The sequence below is a fragment of the Nerophis ophidion genome, linkage group LG03 (assembly GCF_033978795.1).
Source record: "Nerophis ophidion isolate RoL-2023_Sa linkage group LG03, RoL_Noph_v1.0, whole genome shotgun sequence".
Lineage (NCBI taxonomy): Eukaryota > Metazoa > Chordata > Actinopteri > Syngnathiformes > Syngnathidae > Nerophis > Nerophis ophidion.
In genome coordinates, this window is record NC_084613.1 from 9,338,801 (window position 1) to 9,362,486 (window position 23,686).

General features: G+C 38.5%; 1 protein-coding gene across 1 annotated transcript in view; it reads left to right on the top strand.

The window, feature by feature from the left end:
• prr5a (proline rich 5a (renal)) overlaps positions 1–23,686 on the top strand; it is a 46,797-nt gene that overhangs the window by 9,690 nt on the left and 13,421 nt on the right. Inside the window, exons 2-9 of the mRNA XM_061894189.1 lie at positions 1,706–1,836; positions 11,310–11,435; positions 14,392–14,472; positions 18,051–18,099; positions 18,171–18,320; positions 18,393–18,533; positions 23,209–23,344; positions 23,417–23,677. Coding sequence (XP_061750173.1) covers positions 1,706–1,836; positions 11,310–11,435; positions 14,392–14,472; positions 18,051–18,099; positions 18,171–18,320; positions 18,393–18,533; positions 23,209–23,344; positions 23,417–23,677 — 1,075 coding nt within the window. The remainder of the gene's footprint in view (positions 1–1,705; positions 1,837–11,309; positions 11,436–14,391; positions 14,473–18,050; positions 18,100–18,170; positions 18,321–18,392; positions 18,534–23,208; positions 23,345–23,416; positions 23,678–23,686) is intronic.

The window sequence follows — 23,686 nt, forward strand, 5'->3', positions numbered from 1 at the left end:
ATCCCCCCACCCCTTTTAAGGGGACGGGCAATATGCACATTTGTATAGTTAGGAGGAGTTGCCTCATTTAGCGCAAAATAATCGTCTGGTTTAAGCCAGGTTTCGCTGAGCCCGATGACTTTAAGATTGTTGTCTCTGATGACCTCATTAACTAATAACGTTTTGGGAGACAATGATCTTATGTTTAAAAAGTCTATATTATAGACAGTGGGCTGTTTTAAGGAGTTTTTGATCAAATTATCCGTATTAGCAATATTAATATTGTTACGTTTATTATGCGTAGTGCGTTTAAAATAATTACGACCATATCTAGGAATTGATATGAGGGGAATTTTCCGATTGTTTGCTTGGTGCTGCGATAAACTGAACGCATCACAATCTGCCACCTCAGTAGATTGCATGTCCAACTCCGAAACAGTCATAGCAGAAAAAAACTTGTTTTAACTTAACTGACTCCTCACCCAGACCAGTAGGCTCGTGTCTTCCATTTAAATCCAACTTCAGGATGGAAGGAAGCGGTGTTCTGTGGGGATTAGCCTTTTGCTTTGTTGTTAGCCCCGCTCGGCATCCGCGTTTCTGCTTTCGATCACACCGCTTGCGTGTCTTCCGTCGACATCCAGCGTCAAAGGCCGCTGGAGGTAGCCGGCGAAGTATTCCCATTCTAGCAAAGTGGTCCAACATACACGCATCTTTTAGTCCAAAACGGCCTGATCTATCCACATCCAGAATTGTGTGGCGGTCGTAAGTGATCACGGAGTGTCCACGCTGTAAGCCAGCCATGAAATTTGCAGAATTGTCTGGTATTTTTTGCCAAATGTTCCATTTCTACCAAGAGCTTCTGCAAGCCGCAGCCCGTCTGGGCACCGCCATCTTATATATATATATATATATTTATGTATTAGGGGTGTAACGGTACGTATATTTGTATTGAACCGTTTCGATACGGTGGTTCCGGTTCGGTGCGGAGGAGTACCGAACGAGTTCCACACGAACATATGAAGTAGCCGCCTATGCTAAAGTCTTAACAAGCTGCTCCGCTCCGTTCTGCCTCCTTCTCTGTCTGTACACAGCACCCTGCATTGTCCCTCCCACACAACCATCTGATTGGTTACAACCGTAGCGGTAACAGCCAATCAGCAGTGCGTGTTCAGAGCGCATGTCGTCAGCGCTTCAGCGTCGAGCAGATAGGTCTTTAGCAGGGGAGCAACGGACTCTCCCCAAATTATACTAAACACTTCCAAGTCAACTACTTTCTAAACATCACTATGAGCCCGTTGACCTTCTAGAAAAAAATGCAACTCAGTATTGTTCTTCCTACAAACACGACGAGTTGAGTTTATACCAAAAAGTTCTATTTTGGTTTCATTTGACCACATGACATTCTCCCAATCCTCTGCTGTATCGTCCATGTATCCATTTTGGTATAAACTCAACTCGTCGTGTTCGGAGGAAGAAGAATACTGAGTTGCATCCCAAGAACACTATACCTACTGTGAAGCATGGGGGGGGAAACATCATGCTTTGGGGCTGTTTTCATCAGGTTAAGTAGCGGGGCCCCCAAAGTGTGGCTGTTGTACGGATGACTTACATTTATTTCCTATGGACCAGATTATGTTTGTCCTTCTGTAGGAACAACAAAAGTGTTTTTTTTTTTTTTTTTAAAAGTTGATTTATTGACTCGGACTTCTCCCTGTTTTGTGTGTAGATGCTGGATGGACTCAGGCGAAGGCACGCCTCCCGCTCCTCCCCCCGGCCCCTCTCCCTCAACTTCAGCACCTTCTCGGCCCCTCCCCCGAGCCCGGACTTGGACAGCAGCAATGAGCACCCAATCAGGAGGTGAGCATCGCCGCTCGAGATTACGCGTTATTATCAAAGTGGAGCATTATGGGTAATCTACTTATTCACATTCCGTGAATCCAGCACCCCTCTGGTCTGGCTCCACCACCTTGGGCCAAAGTTAAGAATCTCCAGACGGTGCTTTTGAAGGGACCGTCACATGTTCATGAGCCATTCATCCTTAGATCTCTGGCTTGTTTACTATTCTGACGCTGCACCTCTCAAACAATCCACTCCACAAAAACAAACAAACCTTTTTTCCCCCAGCTTCCCTTAAGGAAAACTGCACTTTTTGGGACAAGAACACCTTATTTCCCTTTATAGGTGAGCTATAAATAGTAAAAAACTGCTAGTAGGTGGCGGCTAACAATGCAAGATAAATTCTTCTACCAAAAACTGTCCACAACGCTTCATTTATTGTATTTTCCTGACTATAGAAGCCACACCCACTAAATTTTTAAATATTTTTTTCCTCCTATGTATTAGTCACACTACACCACACTAGAGAGGTCAAAGTGGTTTTCGCAATTATGTTTGGCTCCAGACTGCCACCTCTAACAGTGAGTACTATTTTTTTGTTTTTTTATTCTTTAGTTAAAACATTTTTACAAAAAAATGCATTAAAAAATGGTGTAATAATATCCGAATCAGATTAGGCAATATAAAAACTATTGTGATTCTGATATTATTACACCATTTTTAATGCCTTTTTTGTACATTATTTTAAAACTAAAATGTAAAAAAAAATGGTAAGTTGCTATAATTTCACCTAAAAAATTAGTGTATATTACTGTAAATGGAAAAACTGTACTGCTGTTTTTATGGTTAAAAAAAAACAAAGGCAGCTTAGTTGTCAGAATTTTACTGTAAAATTTTCATTTGTTTTTTTTTACTGTTAATGAAAAAAAAAGCAATTTTACAGTAAAATTTTTGCACTTGAGCTTCCAGTTTTTGGTGGGGTTTTTTTACCGCAAACTGTAGATTTCTCAATGTATTTATTACAGTAAAAAAAAGTACTTTTTTTTTCATTTAGAGTAAAAAAAAAAAAAGGTAAATTGCAATAATTTCACCTCAAAATGTAGTGTATATTACTGTAAATGGAAAAACATTACTGCCGTTTTTATGGTAAAAAAAAAAAAAGGCAGCTTAGTTGTCAGAATTTTACTGTAAAATTTACATTTGTTTTTTTTACTGTGAATGAAAAAAATGCAATTTTACAGAAAAATGTTTGCACTTGAGCTTCCAATTTTTTTTATTTTTTTTTACCACAAATTGTAGATTTTTGAATGTATTTATTACAGTAAAAAAGTACAGTTTTTTTCATTTAGAGTAAAAAAAAAAGGTAAGTTGCAATAATTTCACCTCAAAATGTAGTGTATATTACTGTAAATGGTAAAACAGTACTGCTGTTTTTATGGTAAAAAAAAAAAAAGGGCAGCTCGGTTGTCAGAATTTTACTGTAAAATTCACATTTGTTTTTTTTTTTACTGTAAATTAAAAAAATAAATGCAATTTTACAGTAAAATTTTTGCACCTGGGCTGCCAGTTTTGTTGTTGTTTTTTTCACCGCGAACTGTAGATTTTTCTAAGTTTTTTACATTTAGAGTAAAAAAAAAAGAAGGTAAGTTGCAATAATTCCACCTCAAAAAATAGTGTATATTACTGTAAATGGAAAAACTGTACTGTCGTTTTTATGGTAGAAAAAAAAAGGCAGCTCAGTTGACAGAATTTTACTGTAAAATTTTCTTTTTTTTTTTTACTGTTTTAAAAAAATGCAATGTTAAAGAAAAATATTTGCACTTGAGCTGCCAGTTTTTTTTTATTGCAAACTAGAGTTTTCTATGTATTTATTACAGTTAAAGTACTGTTTTTTCATTTACAGTAAAAAAAAAAAAAAGGTAAGCTGCAATAATTTCACCTCAAAATGTAGTGTATATTACTATAAATGGAAAAACATTTCTGTCGTTTTTATGGTAAAAAAAAAAAGTCAGCTTAGTTGTCAGAATTTTATTGTAAAATTTACATTTTTTTTTTTTTACTGTTAATGAAAAAAAAAATTTACAGTAAAATTTTTCACCGCAAACTGTAGATTTTTCGATGTTTTTTTCATATAGAGTAAAAAAAAATAGGGTGAGTTGCAATAATTTCACCTCAAAATATAGTGTATATTACTGTAAATGGAAAAACCGTACTGCCGTTTTTATGTTTAAAAAAAAGGCAGCTCAGTTGTCAGAATTTTACTGTAAAATTTACATTTCTTTTTTTTACTGTAAATGAAAAAAAAATGCAATTTTAAAGTACAATTTTTGCACTTGAGCTGCCAGTTTTTTTGTTGTTCTTTTTTTTATCGCAAACTGTAGCTTTTCCTATGTATTTATTACAATACAAAAAAAGTACAGTTTTTTTCATTTAGAGAAAAATGCTGTAAAAACCACAGTAAATTTCACAATTTGACCATGAAATCTATTTGCTGTTTTCACATTACATAATTTGATGGATAACTTGCTTTGAAATCATTATTATTAGTATTTTTTTCTATTTTAAAAAATGGTTTGAATGTTTGATCATATATTTTTGCGTAATTAGACAATATTTAGCCCTGCGATGAGGTGGCGACTTGTCCAGGGTGTACCCCGCCTTCCGCCCGATTGTAGCTGAGATAGGCGCCAGCGCCCCCCGCGACCCCAAAAGGGAATAAGCGGTAAAAAATGGATGGATGGATAGACAATATTTAAGTGAACATAATTTGCGATTACATGGGAGTACATTTTTTTTTTCTCCCAAAATATAAAGAAAGAATACATTTAGTATGAAAAGTTACAGTACTTTATTGATGAATATTTATTTCCAGGCTTTAGAGGGTTCAGGGTGAACACTCCTATATCGATTACATGTCCTATATTGCCAAAAGTATTTGTCCACCCATCCAAATGATGAAAATCAGGTGTCCTAATCACTTGGCCCGGTGTATCAAATCAAGCACTTAGGCATGGAGACTGTTTCTTCAAACATTTGTGAACGAATGGGCCACTTTCAGTGATTTCCAGCGTGGAACTGTCATAGCATGTGCACCTGTGCAACAAATCCAGTTGTGAAATTTCCTAAATAATCCAAAGTCAACTGTCAGCTTTATTATAAGAAAATGGAAAAGTTTGGGAACAACAGCAACTCAGCCACCAAGTGGTAGCTCACGTAAACTGACAGAGAGGGATCCGCGGAGGAATTATGGTGTGGGGTTGTTTTTGGCCCCGTAGTTCCGGTGAAATTTTTGAATGCTCCGGGATGCCAAAATATTTTGGACAATTCCATGCTCCCAACCTTGAGGCAACAGTGTGGAGCGGGGCCCATGATGCACCAAAGCAAGGTCCATAAAGACATAGTTGTCAGAGTCTGGTGTAGGATGAACTTGACTGGCCTGCACAGAGTCCTGACCTGAACACCTTTGGGATGAATTAGAATGGAGACTTGAGTATGTGACCTCACTAAATACGCTTTTGGGAAGAACGGTGGAAAATTCCTGTAAACACACTCCGCAACCTTGTGGACAGCCTTCCCAGAAGAGTTGATTGAAGCTGTAATAGCTGCAAAAGGTGGACCCGCATCATATTGAACCCTATGGGTCAGGAATGGGATGGCGCTTGAAGTTTGTGTGTGAGTCAAGGCAGGTCAAAATACTTCTAGTGCATGTCAGGACTTTTATGGGTCAAACTGACTTTGTTCACAGTGCAAAACAGGACAAAGAGGCTTTGAACACATCGCAGCGACGGGACAATCCTGGTCTTTTTCCTCAAGTGCCTCTGGTTTGATTCCCTGCAATAAGTCATACGGTGACCTCCAACAAGGCACGTAAATGTCCTTCTTCAAAAGAATAGCAGCTTTGTATGAGCTAGTCTGATTATTTTTCATAGCGACTGTGATTCTTAAAGGCCTCCTGAAATGCGATTTTCTTATTTAAACGGGGATAGCAGGTCCATTCTATGTGTCATACTTCATCATTTCGCGATATCGCCATATTTTTGCTGAAAGGATTTAGTAGAGAACATAGACGATAAAGTTCGCAACTTTTGGTGATGATAAAAAAAGCCTTGCCTTTACCGGAAGTAGCAGACGATGTGAGCGGGACATCACGGGTTGTGGAGCTCCTCACATCCTCACATTGTTTACAATCATGGCCACCAGCAGCGAGAGCGATTCGGACCGAGAAAGCGATGATTTCCCCATTAATTTGAGCAAGGATGAAAGATTCTTGGATGAGGAAAGTGAGAGTGAGAGAGAGAGGGCATTGGGAGCGATTCAGATAGGGTAGATGCTGTGAGAGGGGCCCTGGCAGCCGTGGGGGTGGCAGTACTACTCGGCCAGGCCCAAACGCAACAAGGGATAGAGCCATACCGCTTTGAACCCGACGCTGACGGTGACGGTCAGGAGGACTCTGCCGATATTGGTACTGGAGTAGCACACGACATAGATCGCCGTCAGAATACAGAATTGTAAACATGAATTGAAGTGAATTATATTTATATAGCGCTTTTTCTCAAGTGACTCAAAGCGCTTTACATAGTGAAACCCAATATTTAAGTTACATTCAAACCAGTGTGGGTGGCACTGGGAGCAGGTGGGTAAAGTGTCTTGCCCAAGGACACAACGGCAGTGACTAGGTTGGCAGAAGCGGGAATCGAACCTGCAACCCTCAAGTTGCTGGCACGGCCACTCTACCAACCGAGCTGAACCTAAATGATCGCTGCATAAAACACTGTAATTTGTGTGTGTGGTCCAACCCAACCGTGTTCGCTTGACATCTCCGTTCCATAGTAAATCTTAGATTAGATTAGATTAGATAGGACTTTATTTATTCCGTCAGGAGAGTTCCTTCAGGAAAATTACAATTTTCAGCACAATCCCATTCAATATCAGACAAACATTAAAGGGAGACAGAACAGGATCGCTGACGGGTCTGCCGGCTTCCAGCGCCCCTTACAGAAAAAGATGAGATACAGGTAAACAAGGGGGGGGGGGGGGGGGGGAATAGAAGATTAAAATAAAATAAGAAAATCGGTCTTAGCCTGGGCCCTGGAAAGGGGGTGCAGACTGAGGCCAAGGGAAAAAAACAACAACTCATAGCCATAGTACACATCCCTCTTACATGTGTGTAAGAGCTTGACCGTCATCTTTCGGGAATGTAAACAATGAAACAACGGATGGGTTTGAGTTGCTAAAGGCGGCCGCAATACACCGCTTCCCACCTACAGCTTTCTTCTTTGATGTCTCCATTGTTCATTGAATAAATCGCAAAAGATTCAGCAACACAGATGTCCAGAATACTGTGGAATTTTGCGATGAAAACAGACGACTTAATAGCTGGGCACGATGCTGGCACAAAATGTCCTCTATAATGCGTGACGTCACATGCAGGCGTCATCATACCGAGACGTTTTCAGCAGGATTTTTCGGCGCGAAATTTAAAATTGCACTTTGGTAAACTAAAAAGGCCGTATTGGCATGTGTTGCGATGTTAATATTTCATCATTGATATATAAACTATCAGACTGCGTGGTCGGTAGTAGTGGGTTTCAGTAGGCCGTTAAAGGAAAAACTGGACTTTTTTTTTTCAATATTTTGGCTGTCACCCCCAATCCTTATTTGAGACATAGTAAAAAACTGCTACCACAAGGCGGCTAACAAAGAGTGAGCCTATTCCACCGCTACAACGCTCTAAAAACAACATTTTGTCTACGTACATTTACTAACAGACACTATCGTGATCATTTAAATATTTTAAGGTGTTTGGCCCAGCTAATCATGGCGGACGTCATGACGGACATCATGACTATGACAATACACTATATTGCAAAAAGTACTTGGCCACCTGCCTTGACTCACATATGAACTTGAAGTGCCATCCCATTCCTGACCCATAGGGGTTCAATATGACCTTTTGCAGCTATTACAGCTTCAATTCTTCTGGGAAGGCTGTCCACAAGGTTGCGGAGTGTGTTTATAGGAATTTTCCACCATTCTTCCAAACGCGCATTGGTGAGGTCACATATTGATGTTGGTGGAGAAGACCTGGCTCTCAGTTTCTGTTCTAATTCATCCCAAAGGTGTTGTATCGGAGTTCAGGTCAGGACTCTGTGCAGGCCAGTCAAGTTCATCCACACCAGACTCTGTCATCCATGTCTCATTTGTCAACCGATTGAAACCATTCCACCTTCAACACATTCCACATTTACCGAAATCCCGAACTACCATTTCACAATTAAAAATATTACTATTTTAACATTTCTCAACTGATTTGAAAAATTCCAACACCAACCATTTCAACTCATTCAGAAAATTCACTTCAATTATTATTTACTTTAACATTTTCACAAAAAAATCCCAAATTTCCAATAAATTCCCTTCAAAATCAATGGGACATTTTTCAAAGTTCCACAACCCCCACATTTTTTATCCGATTCAAACCGTTCCAACTTCAAAATATTCAGCCTGTTCGGAAATTGTGTGCTCCCTCTTTTTTTAACTCCTTCCACATTTTTCAACCAACTTCAACCGTTTTACCGTCAAAACATTCCTTCTAATCAGGACAAAAAACTAAGTTGCTTTTTGAACTGGAAAAATTTCCCGGTTTTCCCGAATTCCTGTAATACCACTTCGCAATTAAAAATGTTACTACTTCAACATTTCTTGACTGATTTGAAAAATTCCAACACCAACCATTTCAACTCATTCAGAACATTCACTTCAATATATATATATTTTTAAAAATTTTCCCCCAAAATTCCCAAATTTCCATTAAATTCCCTTCAAAATCAATGGGACATTTTTCAAAGTTCCACAACCCCCACATTTTTTATCCGATCCAAACCGTTCCAACATCAAAATATTCAGCCTGTTTGGGAATTGTGTGCTCCTTTCAACAATTATACAAATGTTTCCCAAATTTCCGAGAATTCCCGTGTTTTAGGACCATTCTCCCCATTTTTCAAACTTCCACAATTCCCACATTTTTCAATTAATTCAAGCCATTCCACCTTCAACACATTCCACTAATCCTGCACATTCCAACTATCGTTTTTCCAAGTTCCAAAAAATTCCTGTGATTTCCTTTTTTTTTAACCCTCTTTTCCCTCCACGACTCCTTCCACATTTTTCAACCAACTTCAACCGTTTTACCGTCAAAACATTCCTTCTAATCAGGACAAAAAACAAAGTTGCTTTTTGAACTGGAAAAATTTCCCGGTTTTCCCGAATTCCCGTAATACCATTTCGCAATTAAAAATGTTACTACTACATTTCTCGACTGATTTGAAAAATTCCAACACCAACCATTTCAACTCATTCAGAACATTCACTTCATTATATATTTTTTTAACATTTTCCCCCAAAATTCCCAAATTTCTATTAAATTCCCTTCAAAATCAATGGGACATTTTTCAAAGTTCCACAACCCCCACATTTTTTATCCGATTCAAACCGTTCCAACATCAAAATATTCAGCCTGTTCGGGAATTGTGTGCTCCCTTTCAACAATTATACAAATGTTTACCAGATTTCTGAGAATTCCCGGGTTTTAGGACCATTCTCCCCAGTTTTCAAACTTCCACAATTCCCACATTTTTCAATTAATTCAAGCCATTCCAACATTCTTATTTAAACGGGGATAGCAGGTCCATTCTATGTGTCATACTCGATCATTTCCCGATATTGACCTATTTTTGCTGAAAGGATTTAGTAGAGAACATCGACTATAAAGTTTGCAACTTTTGGTGCTGATAAAAAAGCCTTGTAGCAGACGATGTGCTACTTCAGGAATCAAACAGAGACAGAATTAAATTTGGCTCAATTGAGGAGAAACGTCTGGGCTGTACCCTTTTACAGTGTCCCACCACGCTCTGACGAAAGATTGTACGCCTTTTTTATTTGGACTTTCCCTGATTACACGGCAACAGCTCTTTCTGAGGGAAGGGGGTGGTAAACAGCCGCTGCTTTTGGTCACAAAACAGTTCGAAGAAAATGTGCCTGGATTGGGAGCCAGGTCCTGCTTCCTCTCAGCTTTGCAGATATCGGGTCAAGACAAAATCTTCCTGTGGATTACAATACATAAAAAAAAAAACGACACCTTCATGTCGCTTCCCATCCCAGGCAGTGGAGTTTTTACAAGCCTTCCGCTTGGTAAGATCAAAGAGAGCTTTTGTCCGCTCGCCGTGAACTCATTGAAACACAAAGTTTTGTGATAACTCCGACACAATTATTCTGACATCCTGGATATTCAAACTACCATATTTCCTTGAATTGCCGCCGGGGCGCTAATTAATTTAAAACCTCTTCTCACTCCGGCACTTACCAAAGGGCATGCGGTAAATTTAGGCCTGCGCTTATAAATTTGAGTGTGATGTAAGGATACCATCATGAAAAGCACATTTGATAAAAAAAAACGTTATTATGGTCTTACCTTTACTTATAAATGAAGTCCATGCGCAGCTCCTTCTAAACAAAAGCATCGATAACTTGTTTATAGAAGTCTTCCTTATCTTCCTTCAGTTTTAAAAGTCTCTCTGTCTCGATGGAGATCTTCCTTTATTACCTCCTGCTTTGATTGAAAGTCCAGTTTAGAAAACTGTTTTATTTTAGATATGTAATCCTCCATGTTAAAAGTGCAAGCGAGAGGAAAAAATAAACGATCGCTGCTCACTCTTGCCGCTTGTTGTCACTTCTTCTGCAGCAGTGTAGTCGCAAGAAGGATCACTAGCGCCCTCTACCACTAGGAGGCGGGAGTAATTTAATGACTCATATTTGACACACGCAGTTTTGGTATATTAATAAAACATAGCTGCTTACTGCTCTTTTTAGCATATTCAATAGCTTGGACCTTAAATCCTACTGAATAGCTCTTAGTCTTCTTCCCTTTATGCGATTTCAAATGATTGAAACCAGCCACCCCCATTTTTAAAAATTATGACAGGTAAAGTGTCACTCGTGACGTGACGAGTTTGACCCTGTGGAAATTCCAGGCATATGCTAATTATTTTGCGAAACGAGTTTGACCCGGCAGTAATTCTAGGCAGGCGCATACTATATACCCGACGGCAATTCAAAGAAATACGGCAATACTTTCCCAAGTTCCAAACCAAATTTCCTTCATTGTTGTTGTCATTTCTTCTCCTCTCGCTCCTCCCGGCGGGACAATGACCAGGACTCTGCTCACCCCGCACTTCCACTGGCATCTGCGTGCCGCATAAATATTTGTTGGCATCAAAGGTGGCATTGTTTGGGGAAACCCCGTCGCTGTTCTCTCCTCATCCAAGACCTCGGGGGTGGGGGCAGCGGGGCCACGCCCATTCTCCATCTCGTGCCCCGCCCACACTCTGCTCTTTTTAAAGCAAGCTCTCTGTCATGCATCGCCCTGTCCTACTTTACTCCGGTCCTTAGCTGCTTTTCTCTCATCTCTCTCCCCCCAACTCCATGGTCCCCATGAGGACTCTGCACCGGCTCAAGCTGATGAGCTCGCCCAGCCTCAGCGACCTGGGCAAGAGCGAGAAGGGCTCACCGGAGGACCGGGGGGAGAAGCAGAAGCGGGCCGGCGCCAACGCCACCTGGAACAGGTACAGCAATTTGGAAAAGTTGTCAAGACTTTAGCCCGTTTTTCTATCTGGTTCCAGTTGCAAGGTGGGGACTGAAATAGGAGATTCTATGTGCGTTTTGCACAGAACAAAAGACAATGTTTGCACCACCCAGCCTCCTCCAACGCCTTTTGGACAGCGAAGATTACGCCTCTAGCCCCTTTTCTTAAAAAACGTCAATTGATTATTAAATTTGGAATTAATCACGATTATTCACAGGTTACAACTCGCTTGCATCAGTTAAATTGACTTTAAAAATACCCTTAATATTTTTGACCTGTGCTGTCAAACAATTATTAAAATAAAAATTGGACTAATCACATTTTAAATTTCAATTAATCACGATTAATCGCAGGTTCTAACTCTGTTGCATAATTTAAATTAACTTAAAAAAACCCTAATATTTTGACTTGTGCTGACAAACGATTATTTGAAAAATATCAGAATGATAACATTTTTTTATTTGAATTAATCACCATTAATCGCAGGTTGTACCTCGCTTGCATAATTCAAATTAACTTTCAAAAAAACACATTTTTTGACTAGTGCTATCAAATGATTATTTTAAAATTATCAGAATGATCACATTTCAAAATTTGAATTAATCATGATTAATCACAGGTTCTAACTCATTTCGACAATTGAAATTAACTTTAAAAAAACAAATTTTTTGACTTGTTCTGTCAAACGTCTATTAAAAAAAAATCAAACTGATCACATTTTTTAAATTTGGATTAATCATGATTAATCACAGGTGACAACTCGCTTGCATAATTTAAATTTACTTTAAAAATACCCTTAATATTTTTTACTTGTGCTGTCAAACAATTAAAAAAAAAATCAGACTGATCACATTTTTAAATTTGGATTAATCACGATTAATCACAGGTTATAACTCTCTTGCATAATTTAAATTAACTTAAATAAAAGCCCTATTATTTTGATTTGTGATGTCATACGATTATTTAAAAAATATCAGAAAGATAACATTTTTAAATTTTAATTAATCATTATTAATCACAGGTTATAACTCACTTACAGGATTTAAATTTTTTAAAGTGTGTTGCCAAACGATTATTTTTAAAATGTCAGACTGATCACATTTTTACATTTGAATTAATCATAATTAATCACAGGTTACAACTCGCTTGTATAATTAGAATTAACTTAAAAATTACCCTTAATATTTTTTAGTTTTATTTGTAATTTTTATTTTTGACAATGTTTAAAAATCTGATTGGTCACATTTTTAACATTTGGATTAATCATGATTAATCACAGGTTATAACTAGTTTGCATAATTTAGATTAACGTAAAAACCCCATAATATTTTCACTTGTGTTATCAAACGATTATTTTTAAAATATCAACATTATCCCATTTTAAAATTTGGATTAATCATGAATTCACAGGTTATAACTCGCTTGCATGATTTAAATTAACTTTAAAAAAAACAACTTAATATTTTGGACTTGTGTTGTCAAACGATTGTTGTCAAAAAATCAGAATGATCACATTTTTTGTAATTTTAATTAATCACGATTAATCACAAGTTATAAATCTCTTGCGTAATGTGAATTAACTTTAAAAATCCGCTTAACATTTTTGACGTGTGCTGTGAAACGATTATGTAAAAAAAATCGGATTAATCACATTTTTACATTTGAATTCATCATGATTAATCACTGGTTATACCTGACTTGCATTATTTAAATTAACTTAAAAAACAACAGCTAATATTTTGACTTGTGCTGTCAAAAGTATATTAAAATAAATCAGATGTATCAAATTTTGAAAATTTGGATTAATCATGATTAATCACAGGTTAAAACTCGCTTGCATAATTGAAATTAACTTTAAGAAAACTTATATTTTTGACTTGTGCCGTCGAGCGATTATTAAAAAAAAAATCGGATTAAACTAATTATTACATTCAATTAATCATGTTTAATCACCGGTTATAACTGGCTTGCATAATTTAGATTAACTTAAAAAAAAAATCTTTATATTTTGACTTGTGCTGTCAAACGATTATTTTAAAAAAAAATCACAATGATCACTTTTTAAAAAATTGGGATTAATCATGATTAATCACCGGTTATTACTTGCTTGCATAATTTAATTCAACTTTAAAAAGAACCTTAATATTTTGACTCGTGTTCTCAAACCATGAATTTTTAAAATCAGGTTAATCACATTTTTGCATTTGGATTAATCATGATTTATCTCAAGTTACTACAGGCTTGCATAACTTAAATTAACTTTAAAAATAACTTTAATATTTTCACTTAGGCTGTCAAACGATAATTAAAAAAAAAATCTAATCTCATTTTTGAATTTGGATTAATCATGATTTATCACAAGTTACTACATGCTTGCATAACTTAAATTACTTTAAAAATACCCTTAATATTTTCACTTATGCTGTCAAACGATAATATAAAAAAAAATCGAATTAATCGCATTTTTTTAATTTAAAATATTCATGATTAATCTCAGGTTATTGCTCGCTTGCATAACTTAATTCAACTTTTTTGAAAAAGTTAATATTGTGACGTTTGCTGCTTAATGATTCTTTTTTTTGATCAGATTAATTCCATTTTTGAATTTGGATTATTAATCATAGGTTAATAATCTAAATTATTTTAAACAACTAATATTTTTTACTTATGTTGTCAAACGATGATTTTTAAAAATCAGATTAATCCAATTTTCACATTTGGATTCATCATGATTAATAATTTATTATTACTGACTTGCATGATTTAAATTTCTTTGAAAAATCCTTAACATTTTAATTAGTGCTTTTAAAAGAGTTTAAAAAAAACTCAGATTATTTAAATGTTTGAATTTGGATGAATGACAGGTTCTTACACACTTTACCACCTCATTTACATGTTTTCCTGCATTTTAAGGCGATATTTTGTTGTTGTTGCAGTATCCACAACGCAGTCATCGCAGTCTTCCAGAAGAAAGGTTTGGCTGACAACGAACTTTACGCTCTCAACGAAGGCGTCAGGTACGGTCGAGGCGTTTCCCTGTAGTTGACACCTAAAATAGGGACTTACAAACCCTGTTTCCATATGAGTTGGGAAATTGTTTTAGATGTAAATATAAACGTAATTCAATGAATTGCAAATCCTTTTCAACCCATATTCAGTTGAATGCACTACAAAGACAAGATATTTGATGTTCAAACTCAGAATTTTTTTTTTTTAGCAAATAATAATTAACTTATAATTTCATGGCTGCAACACGTGCCAAAGTAGTTGGGAAAGGGCATGTTCACCACTGTGTTACATCTCCTTTTCTTTTAACAACACTCAATAAACGTTTGGGATTCAAGGAAAGTGAAAATGGAATTCTTTCACATTCTTGTTTTATGTAGAGCTTCAGTCGTTCAACAGTCCGGGGTCTCCGCTGTCGTATTTTACGTTTCATAATGCGCCACACATTTTCGAAGGGAGACAGGTCTGGACTGCAGGCGGGCCAGGAAAGTACCCCCACTCTTTTTTTTTTTTTTAACGAAGCCACGCTGTTTGTTGTAACACATGCTGAATGTGGCTTGGCGTTGTCTTGCTGAAATAAGCAGGGGCGTCCATGAAAAAGACGGCACTTAGATGGCAGCATATGTTGTTCCTAAACCTTTATGTACCTTTCAGCATTAACGGTGCCTTCACAGATGTGTAAGTTACCCATGCCTTGGGCACTAATGCACCCCCATACCATCACAGATGCTGGATTTTGAACTTTGCGTCGATAACAGTTTGGATGGTTCGCTTCCCCTTTGGTCCGGATGACACGATGTTGAATATTTCCAAAAACGATTTGAAATGTGGACTCGTCAGACTACAGAACACTTTACCTTTCAGCATTAACGGTGCCTTCACAGATGTGTAAGTTACCCATGCCTTGGGCACTAATGCACCCCCATACCATCACAGATGCTGGCTTTTGAACTTTGGGTCGATAACAGTCTGGATGGTTCGCTTCCCCTTTGGTCCGGATGACACGATGTGGAATATGTACAAAAACAATTTGAAATGTGGACTCGTCAGACTACAGAACATTTTTCCACTTTGCATCAGTCCATCTTAGATGATCTCGGGCCCAGAGAAGCCGGCGGCGTTTCTGGATGTTGTTGATAAATGGCTTTCGCTTTGCATAGTAGAGCTTTAACTTGCACTTACAGATGTAGTGACGAACTGTATTTAGTGACAGTTGTTTTCTGAAGTGTTCCTGAGCCCATGTGGTGATATCCTTTAGAGATTGATGTCATTTTTTGAGGGATCGAAGGTCACAGTCATTCAATGTTGGTTTCCGGCCGTGCCTCTTACGTGGAGTGATTTCTCCAGATTCTCTGAACCTTTTGATGATGTTATGGAACGTAAATGTTGAAATCCCTAAATTTCTTGCAATTGCACTTTGAGAAACGTTGTTCTTAAACCGTTTGACTATTTGCTCACACAGTTGTGGACAAAGGGGTGTACCTCGCCCCATCCTTTCTTGTGAAAGACTGAGCATTTTTTGGGAAGCTGTTTTTATACCCAATCATGGCACCCACCTGTTCCCAATTAGCCTGCACACCTGTGGGATGTTCCAAAATAAGTGTTTGATGAGCATTCCTCAACTTTATCAGTATTTATTGCCACCTTTCCCAACTTCTTTGTCACGTGTCGCTGGCATCAAATTCTTAAGTTAATGATTTTTTGCAAAAAAAAAAAAAGGTTTATCAGTTTGAACATCAAATATGTTGTCTTTGTAGCATATTCAACTGAATATGGGTTGAAAAGGATTTGCAAATCCTTGTATTCCGTTTATATTTACATCTAACACAATTTCCCAACTCATATGGAAACGGGGTTTTTGTACATGCATGCAACGTTCCCTCCAATTTGTCATTCGTGTGTGAGCAAACGCAAAAACTCCCCGAGCATTTAGTGTGTTCTGGCCCACTTACAATGAGAATAGCAAAAAAATATTATTTTTCATGAGCTGTGTACTAGAATTGTATGTCTGGGTGGGGGTCCCGCTTTGGAAATAATTTTCACCCCTTTCAGATATCGAATTTAGTTCAAATTAAAACATTCACGTTTTGTACAATGAGATGTAAACCTGGGATTATGTGTACCTTCCTGTAACTTTCTGTTTGTAAACTATGTCTTTTTATTGGCATTTCGTGAGCTGTGTACTAGTATTGTATGGCGGTACAGCTCGGTTGGTAGAGTGGCCGTGCCAGCAACGTGAGGGTTCCAGGTTCGATTCCCGCTTTTGCCTTCCTCGCCAGTGCCGTTGTGTCCATGGGCAAGACACTTTACCCACCCACACTGGTTTAAATGTAATATAGATATTGGGTTTCACAATGTAAAGCGCTTTGAGTCACAAGGGAAAAGCGCTATTGTTACGTTCAAACACTGACGGTATCTATTAAACAGAAAAAAGAAGCAAAGAATTAAACAGAGACAGAATTAAATTTGGCTCAATGAGGAGAAATACATCTGGGTTGTACCCTCGTACAGTGTCCCACCACGCTCTGACCAAAGATTGTACGCTTCGTCTTTTATTTGGACTTTCCCTTAGTACATGGCAACGGCTGTTTCTATGGGAAGGGAGGTCGTAAACAGCCGTCGCCTTTGGTTACAAAACAGTTCAAAGAAAAGGTGCCTGGAAGGGGGATTGGGGGGGGTCAGTTCCTTCTTCCTCTCCGCTTTGTAGATCTCAGGATCTCAAGACAAAATCTTCCTGTGGATTACAATACATCAAAGAAACTGACACCTTCATGTCGCTTCCCATCCTACACAGTGGAGTTTTACAAGCCTTTTGATTGGTAAGATCAGAGACAGCTTTTGTCTGCTCGCCGGGAACTCATTGAAACACAAAGTTTTGGGATCACTTAGATACAATTATTCAGACCGTGCCCTGGGGAGGGAGTGCATATTTCACGGCCATGTAGAGCTATTTGCCCGAAGTGACAAATATTTATTTGAACGCTGTCCCCCCTTTCTTAAACTTACGTTTTAACATGATGTATTTCCCCCACGGGATAATAGGAATTTCTCTTTTGTGATCTGTTTGTGTTTTTTCCATGTGTTTTGATGTTCTGCTTTTCCACCAGAATTGCGCCCTTATATGGGTGATGAAGGGCATTTACCTATGCAAATTACGGAATAAAGGGTGTCTACATGTGCATATTGGGGAAATAAGGGTGTGTTTTTATGCAAATTAAGATAGACACGCACGTGCTAACAATTTGGCATTCAGCGGCTTAAGAACAGCAGGTGGGAACAATTTGGCCGTTTAAGAACACGTCATGAATTTGAAATCCTCTTAGGAAATCACTTAGAAAGAAAGATACAAGGAAAAGTTAGGAACTTGTTGGTGCAAAGAAGGGTAAAAACAACTGAAATATTCTTGATTGCTAAAACAAAGTAGATGCAAAAAATGTGCCTTGGTCGAAAAACACTGCCTTCGAGGGAACGTTGCCGGCATGATGGTCTGGGGTTGCCATGTGCCGGAAACTCGCCATCCTGTCGATTCGGACAGATTGACCTGTTCAAGATGATGAGTCACCCGATAAAACAGATGTTTCTCCACCAGGCACCTGCTGAAGACCGAGGTGGGGTCCTTCTTCACGGAGTACCTTCAGGTAATCCCGACAGGAAGTAGTTGTTTCTCCACATCCCAATGACGGACGTTTGTCGACATTAAATGCGACAGAACCAGCTGCTGACAAAAGGCATGGTCATCCTGAGGGACAAGATAAGGTTCTACGAAGGCCAGAAGTTGCTGGACTCTCTGGCCGAGACGTGGGACTTCTTCTTCTGCGACGTTCTCTCCATGCTGCAAGCCATCTTCCACCCGGTGCAGGTAGACGCTCTTCCGCAGGGAGTAAATCAGGGGCTCTCGGATTGGTGTCTGATTGGTGGCGTCTCCACGCAGGGGAAGGAGCCTTCGGTCCGTCAGCTGGCCTTGCTCCACTTCCGGAGCACCATCGTCCTGAGCGTGAAGCTGGAGGACGCCTTGTCTCGACCCCGAGCCAGAGTGCCGCCGTCTGTCACGCAGATGCTGCTAATCCTGCAGGTGACGTGATCCTTTAACTCCTGCCAGGTGCATCAGGTGTGTCCAAGGGGCTCGCTTACCACCCCTGAGGCACGTTGTAAAAAATAAAGTAGAAACATTAATTTAAAAAAAAAAAGCACAATTTAAAGATAAATGGCTAAACTAGGGAAAAACAATTGGAATAATAATAATAATAATAATAATAGATTTTATTTGTAAAAAGCACTTTACAGTATATTGAACAAACAACCTCAAAGTGCTACAATGTATCAAAACAAAAAAGAATTATAATAAAAATAAATACAAATAAAAACTAGAACAGCCTAATAGCTAGAACTAGTATGCCTATATCTATAAAAAGGCTTTTTTTACATTAAAAAGATAGGGGTTTCAGCCTTTTTTCAGCCCTAAAAGCATCCACAGTCTGTGGTGCCCTCAGGTGGTCAGGGAGAGCGTTCCACATACTCGGAGCGGCGGAGCTCCATCCCTAAGCTTTGTCCTGTTAGAGGAGGTTAGCCTGTTTGGATGGGAGGTGTCCTGTGGAGGATTTGGGGGTGAGTAGTTCTTTGAGGTAGAGGAGGGCATTTCCATGGAGGCACAAAAATATTAATAAACATATTATCGGTAACACTTTAGTATGGGGAACATATTCACCATTAATTAGTTGCTTATCAACATGCCAATTGGTAACATATTGGCTCTTAATTAGTCATTATTAAGTACTTATAAGAGAATGGAGAATACAATAGAAAATAATTTTTTGATCCGTGGGGGAAATTCTGCACCACAGTTTGCTCACAATAGACAATAAACACTTACATATTTTTTACATGTGAATAATATAAATACACCCGTCCATCCATTTCCTACGGCTTGTCCCGAAAACATAGTAGTTTTTTTTGCAATTTACAGTAATATGCTGTAAAGAACGACGTTAAATTTATAGTCATTTTTATCAATTTGATGGCTACCTTATTTCCTTATATAGTATGCGCCTGCCTAGAATTACTGCCGGGTCAAACTCGTTTCGCAAAATAATTAGCGCGTGTTTAGCATTACAGCCGGCTCAGGATTAACGCCGGGTCAAACTCGTTTCACAAAATATTATTTTTATTAGCGCATGTCTGGAATTTCCGCCGGGTCAAACTCGTCACGTCACGAATGACCCTTCACCCGTCTTCATTTTCAAAATGGAGGAGGCTGATTTCAAACATTTGAAATCGCATAAAGGGAAGAAGATTAAGAGCTCTTCAGTAGGATTTAAGGTCCAAGCTATTGAATATGCTAAAAAAACAGTAAGCAGCTATGTTTTATTAATATACCGTAGCTGCGTGTGTCAAATATGAGTCATTAAATTACACCTGCCTCCTGGTGGTAGAGGGCGCTAGTGATCCTTCTTGCGACTACTCGGCTGCAAAAGAAGTGACAACAAGCAGCAAGAGTGAGCAGCGATCGTTTATTTTTTCTTCTCGCTTGCCACTTTTAACATGGAGGATTACATATCTAAAATAAAACCGTTTTTTAAACTGGACTTTCAATCGAAGCAGGAGGTAATAAAGGAAGATCTCCATTGAGACAGAGAGACTTTTAAAACTGAAGAAAGATAAGGAAGACTTCTATAAACAAGTTATCGATGCTTTTGATCAGAAGGAGCTGCTCATGGACTTCATTTATAAGTAAAGGTAAGACCAAAATAACGTTTTTTTTTATTAAATGTGCTTTTCATGATGGTATCCTTACATCACACTCAAATTTATAAGCGCAGGCCTAAATTTACCGCATGCCTTTGGTAAGTGCCGGAGTGAGAAGAGGTTTTTAAATTAATTAGCCCCCTGGCGGAAATTCAAGGAAATACGGTAGTTTGCTGTAAAGTAAAGTATTTTTATTTAGACAAAAACGTGTGGAGAGTATGATGATATACTGTAATATTTGTTGCAATAATGGATAACCCCAAAAGGGAATAAGCGGTAGAAAATGGATGGATAATGTTTAAAAGGCATGTAATTTCAAGCAGTACACATATTTTTTCTGTCAAAATTTAAAAAATCCATGACATTTAGTGAGAAAATGTAAAGTACTTCATTTCCAGGTGTTTGCGGGCCAGATAAAATGATGTCGCGGGCCAGATTTGGCCCCTGGGCCATGACTTTTACACCTGTGTTACAACATGGGTCACTTTACACTGCTTTTGGTTATTTTTTGTGTGTCATTTTTTACAGTGTCGTATGCTTTTTTTTTCTTTCTTTTTTTACAGTGTATAAATGTGCATTATGTTCTGCGTCCTGATTGGCTAAGGGACTGTAGACCATGGGTCACCAACGCGGTCGCCCGTAAGAACCAGATGAGTCGCCCGCTGGCCTGTTCTAAAAATAGCTCAAAAAGCAGCACTTACCAGTGAGCTGCCTCTATTTTTTAAATTGTATTTATTTACTAGCAAGCTGGTCTCGCTTTGCTCGGCATTTTTAATTCTAAGAGAGACAAAACTCAAATAGAATTTGAAAATCCAAGAAAGTATTTTAAAGACTTGGTCTTCACTTGTTGAAATAAATTCATTTATTTTTTTTACTTTGCTTCTTATAACTTTCAGAAAGACAATTTTAGAGAAAAAATACAACCTTAAAAATGATTTTAGGATTTTTAAACACATATACCTTTTTATTTTTATTTTTTTTATTGTAAAGAATAATAAATACATTTTAATTTAATTTTTCATTTTAGCTTCTGTTTTTTTGTCGAAGAATATTTGTGAAATATTTCTTCAAACTTATTATGATTAAAATTCAAAAAAGATATTCTGGCAAAACTAGAAAATCTGTAGGATCAAATTTAAATCTTATTTCAGAGTCTTTTGAATTTCTTTTAAAAATGTTTGTTCTGGAAAATCTAGAAGAAATAATGATTTGTCTTTGTTAGAAATATAGCTTGGTCCAATTTGTTATATATTCTAACAAAGTGCAGATTGGATTTTAACCTATTTAAAACATGTCATCAAACTTCTAAAATTAATCTTAATCAGGAAAAATTACTAATGATGTTCCATAAATTCTTTTTTAATTTTTTAAAAAAATATTCGAATTAGCTAGATTTTCTCTTCCTTTTTTCGGTAGAATTTTGAATTTTAAAGAGTCGAAATTGAAAATAAACTGTTTCAAAATTAAATTTTAATTTTTTTCCTTTTAAACCGTTCAATTAAGTGTTCTTTTCATCATTTATTCTCTACTAAAAAATGTACGACAGAAATACAGACAGAAATACAATTTATTTAAGTGTGTATCAAACTGGTAGCCCTTCGCATTAATCAGTACCCAAGAATAGTTTTTGGTTTCAAAAAGGTTGGTGACCCCTTGTTTAGAGTGTCCGCCCTTAGATGAGTAGGTCGTGAGTTCAAACCCCGGCCGAGTCATACCAAAGACTATAAAAATGGGAGCCGTTACCTCCCTGCTTGGCACTCAGCATCAAGGGTTGGAATAGGGGGTTAAATCACCAAAAATGATTCCCGAGCGCTGCCACCGCTGCTGCTCACTGCTCCACTCACCTCCCAGGGGGTGATCAAGGGTGATGGGTCAAATGCAGAGATAATCTCGCCACACCTAGTATGTGTGTGACAATCATTGCTACTTCAACTTTAACTTAAAGGCCTACTGAAAGCCACTACTAGCGACCACGCAGTCTGATAGTTTATATATCAATGATGAAATATTAATATTGCAACACATGCCAATACGGCTTTTTTAGTTTACTAAATTGCAATTTTTAATTTTCCGCGGAGTTTCTTGTTGAAAACGTCGCGGAATGATGACGCGTGTTTGTGACGGCTAAAAGTCGTCTCTTTTCAGCGCATAATTACACAGTATTTCGGACATCTGTGTTGCTGAATCTTTTGCAATTTGTTCAATTAATAATGGAGACATCAAAGAAGAATGCTGTTGGTGGAAAGCGGTGGATTGCAGCTGCCTTTAGCAACCGAAACACAGCCGGTGTTTCTTTGTTTGTTGTGAAGCTTTAACACAGAGCGGTCAAGCGAACATGTTTCCCTACGTCAACCAGCAAATTTTTGGATGGGAAAATTGTGATATTAAGTCGGCTCTTGAGTGGATTATGCGACCTAATCCAGCTGCTCAAAAATGCAGCCGTGATATTGGCTCCTCGGCTTCTCTCAGAGACACTGGCCTTCACCGCAGCCATCCGACTTTCAGGTATGACTTTACAATCTCACTAAAATACTATTAACACAATAAGCAGATAAGGGATTTTCCAGAATTATCCTATTAAATGTGTCTTATTACATCTGAAACTCTCCCACTGCCGCCGCCTGGAGCCGTCGCCTTTTCTTTTTTTCTTTTTTTTTAGTGCTCCACTCTAACTTTCCTCATCCACAAATCTTTCATCCTCGCTCAAATTAATGGAGATCGTCACTTTCTCAGTCCGAATTGCTCTTACTGCTGGTGGCTCACATTATAAACACTTCCGGTACAGGCAAGGCTTTTTTTATTAGCGACCAAAAGTTGTGAACTTTATCGTCGATGTTCCCTACTAAATCCTTTCAGCAAAAATATGGCAATATCACGAAATGATCAAGTATGACACATAGAATGGACCTGCTATCGTCGTTTGAATAAGAAAATCTCATATCAGTAGGCCTTTAAATGTAGCTCGGCGCCTGTGGCTGACGTTGTGTCGTCGGGGATCGTTGCAGGGAGTCCACGAGTCGCGTGGCGTGAACGAGGACTACCTGAGGCTGGAATCTCTGGTCCAGAAAGTGGTCTCTCCCTACCTGGGCACGCACGGGCTTTACTCCGGAGACCAGAGCGAGGACCACTGCCGTGTTCTGGGTGTGTGCACGCCTCGCCGGATGTTTGGTAACCGCCTGCCGTGTCACGCATGACCAAGTCCGCTTCCCGCAGAGAGGCGCCTCCAGTGGGGCTGGTCCAAGTCTGCCGAGCAGCTGTCCAAGAACCCGGTGGTACGCTCCAAGAGCTACAACATCCCCCTGCTGCTGACCCCGGTGGCGGAGTACGACCCCGACGGCGGCTCCGCCGGCAGCGGCGGGATCCGGCGTCACTCGGCCTGTGAGATGATTTCCTGTCTGGAGGAGCAAACGTTGACCTACGCCGAGCTCTCCGGCTCCGCCTCCAACCGGCTCTGCGTGGGCTCGCAGTATAAAGGTACACGAG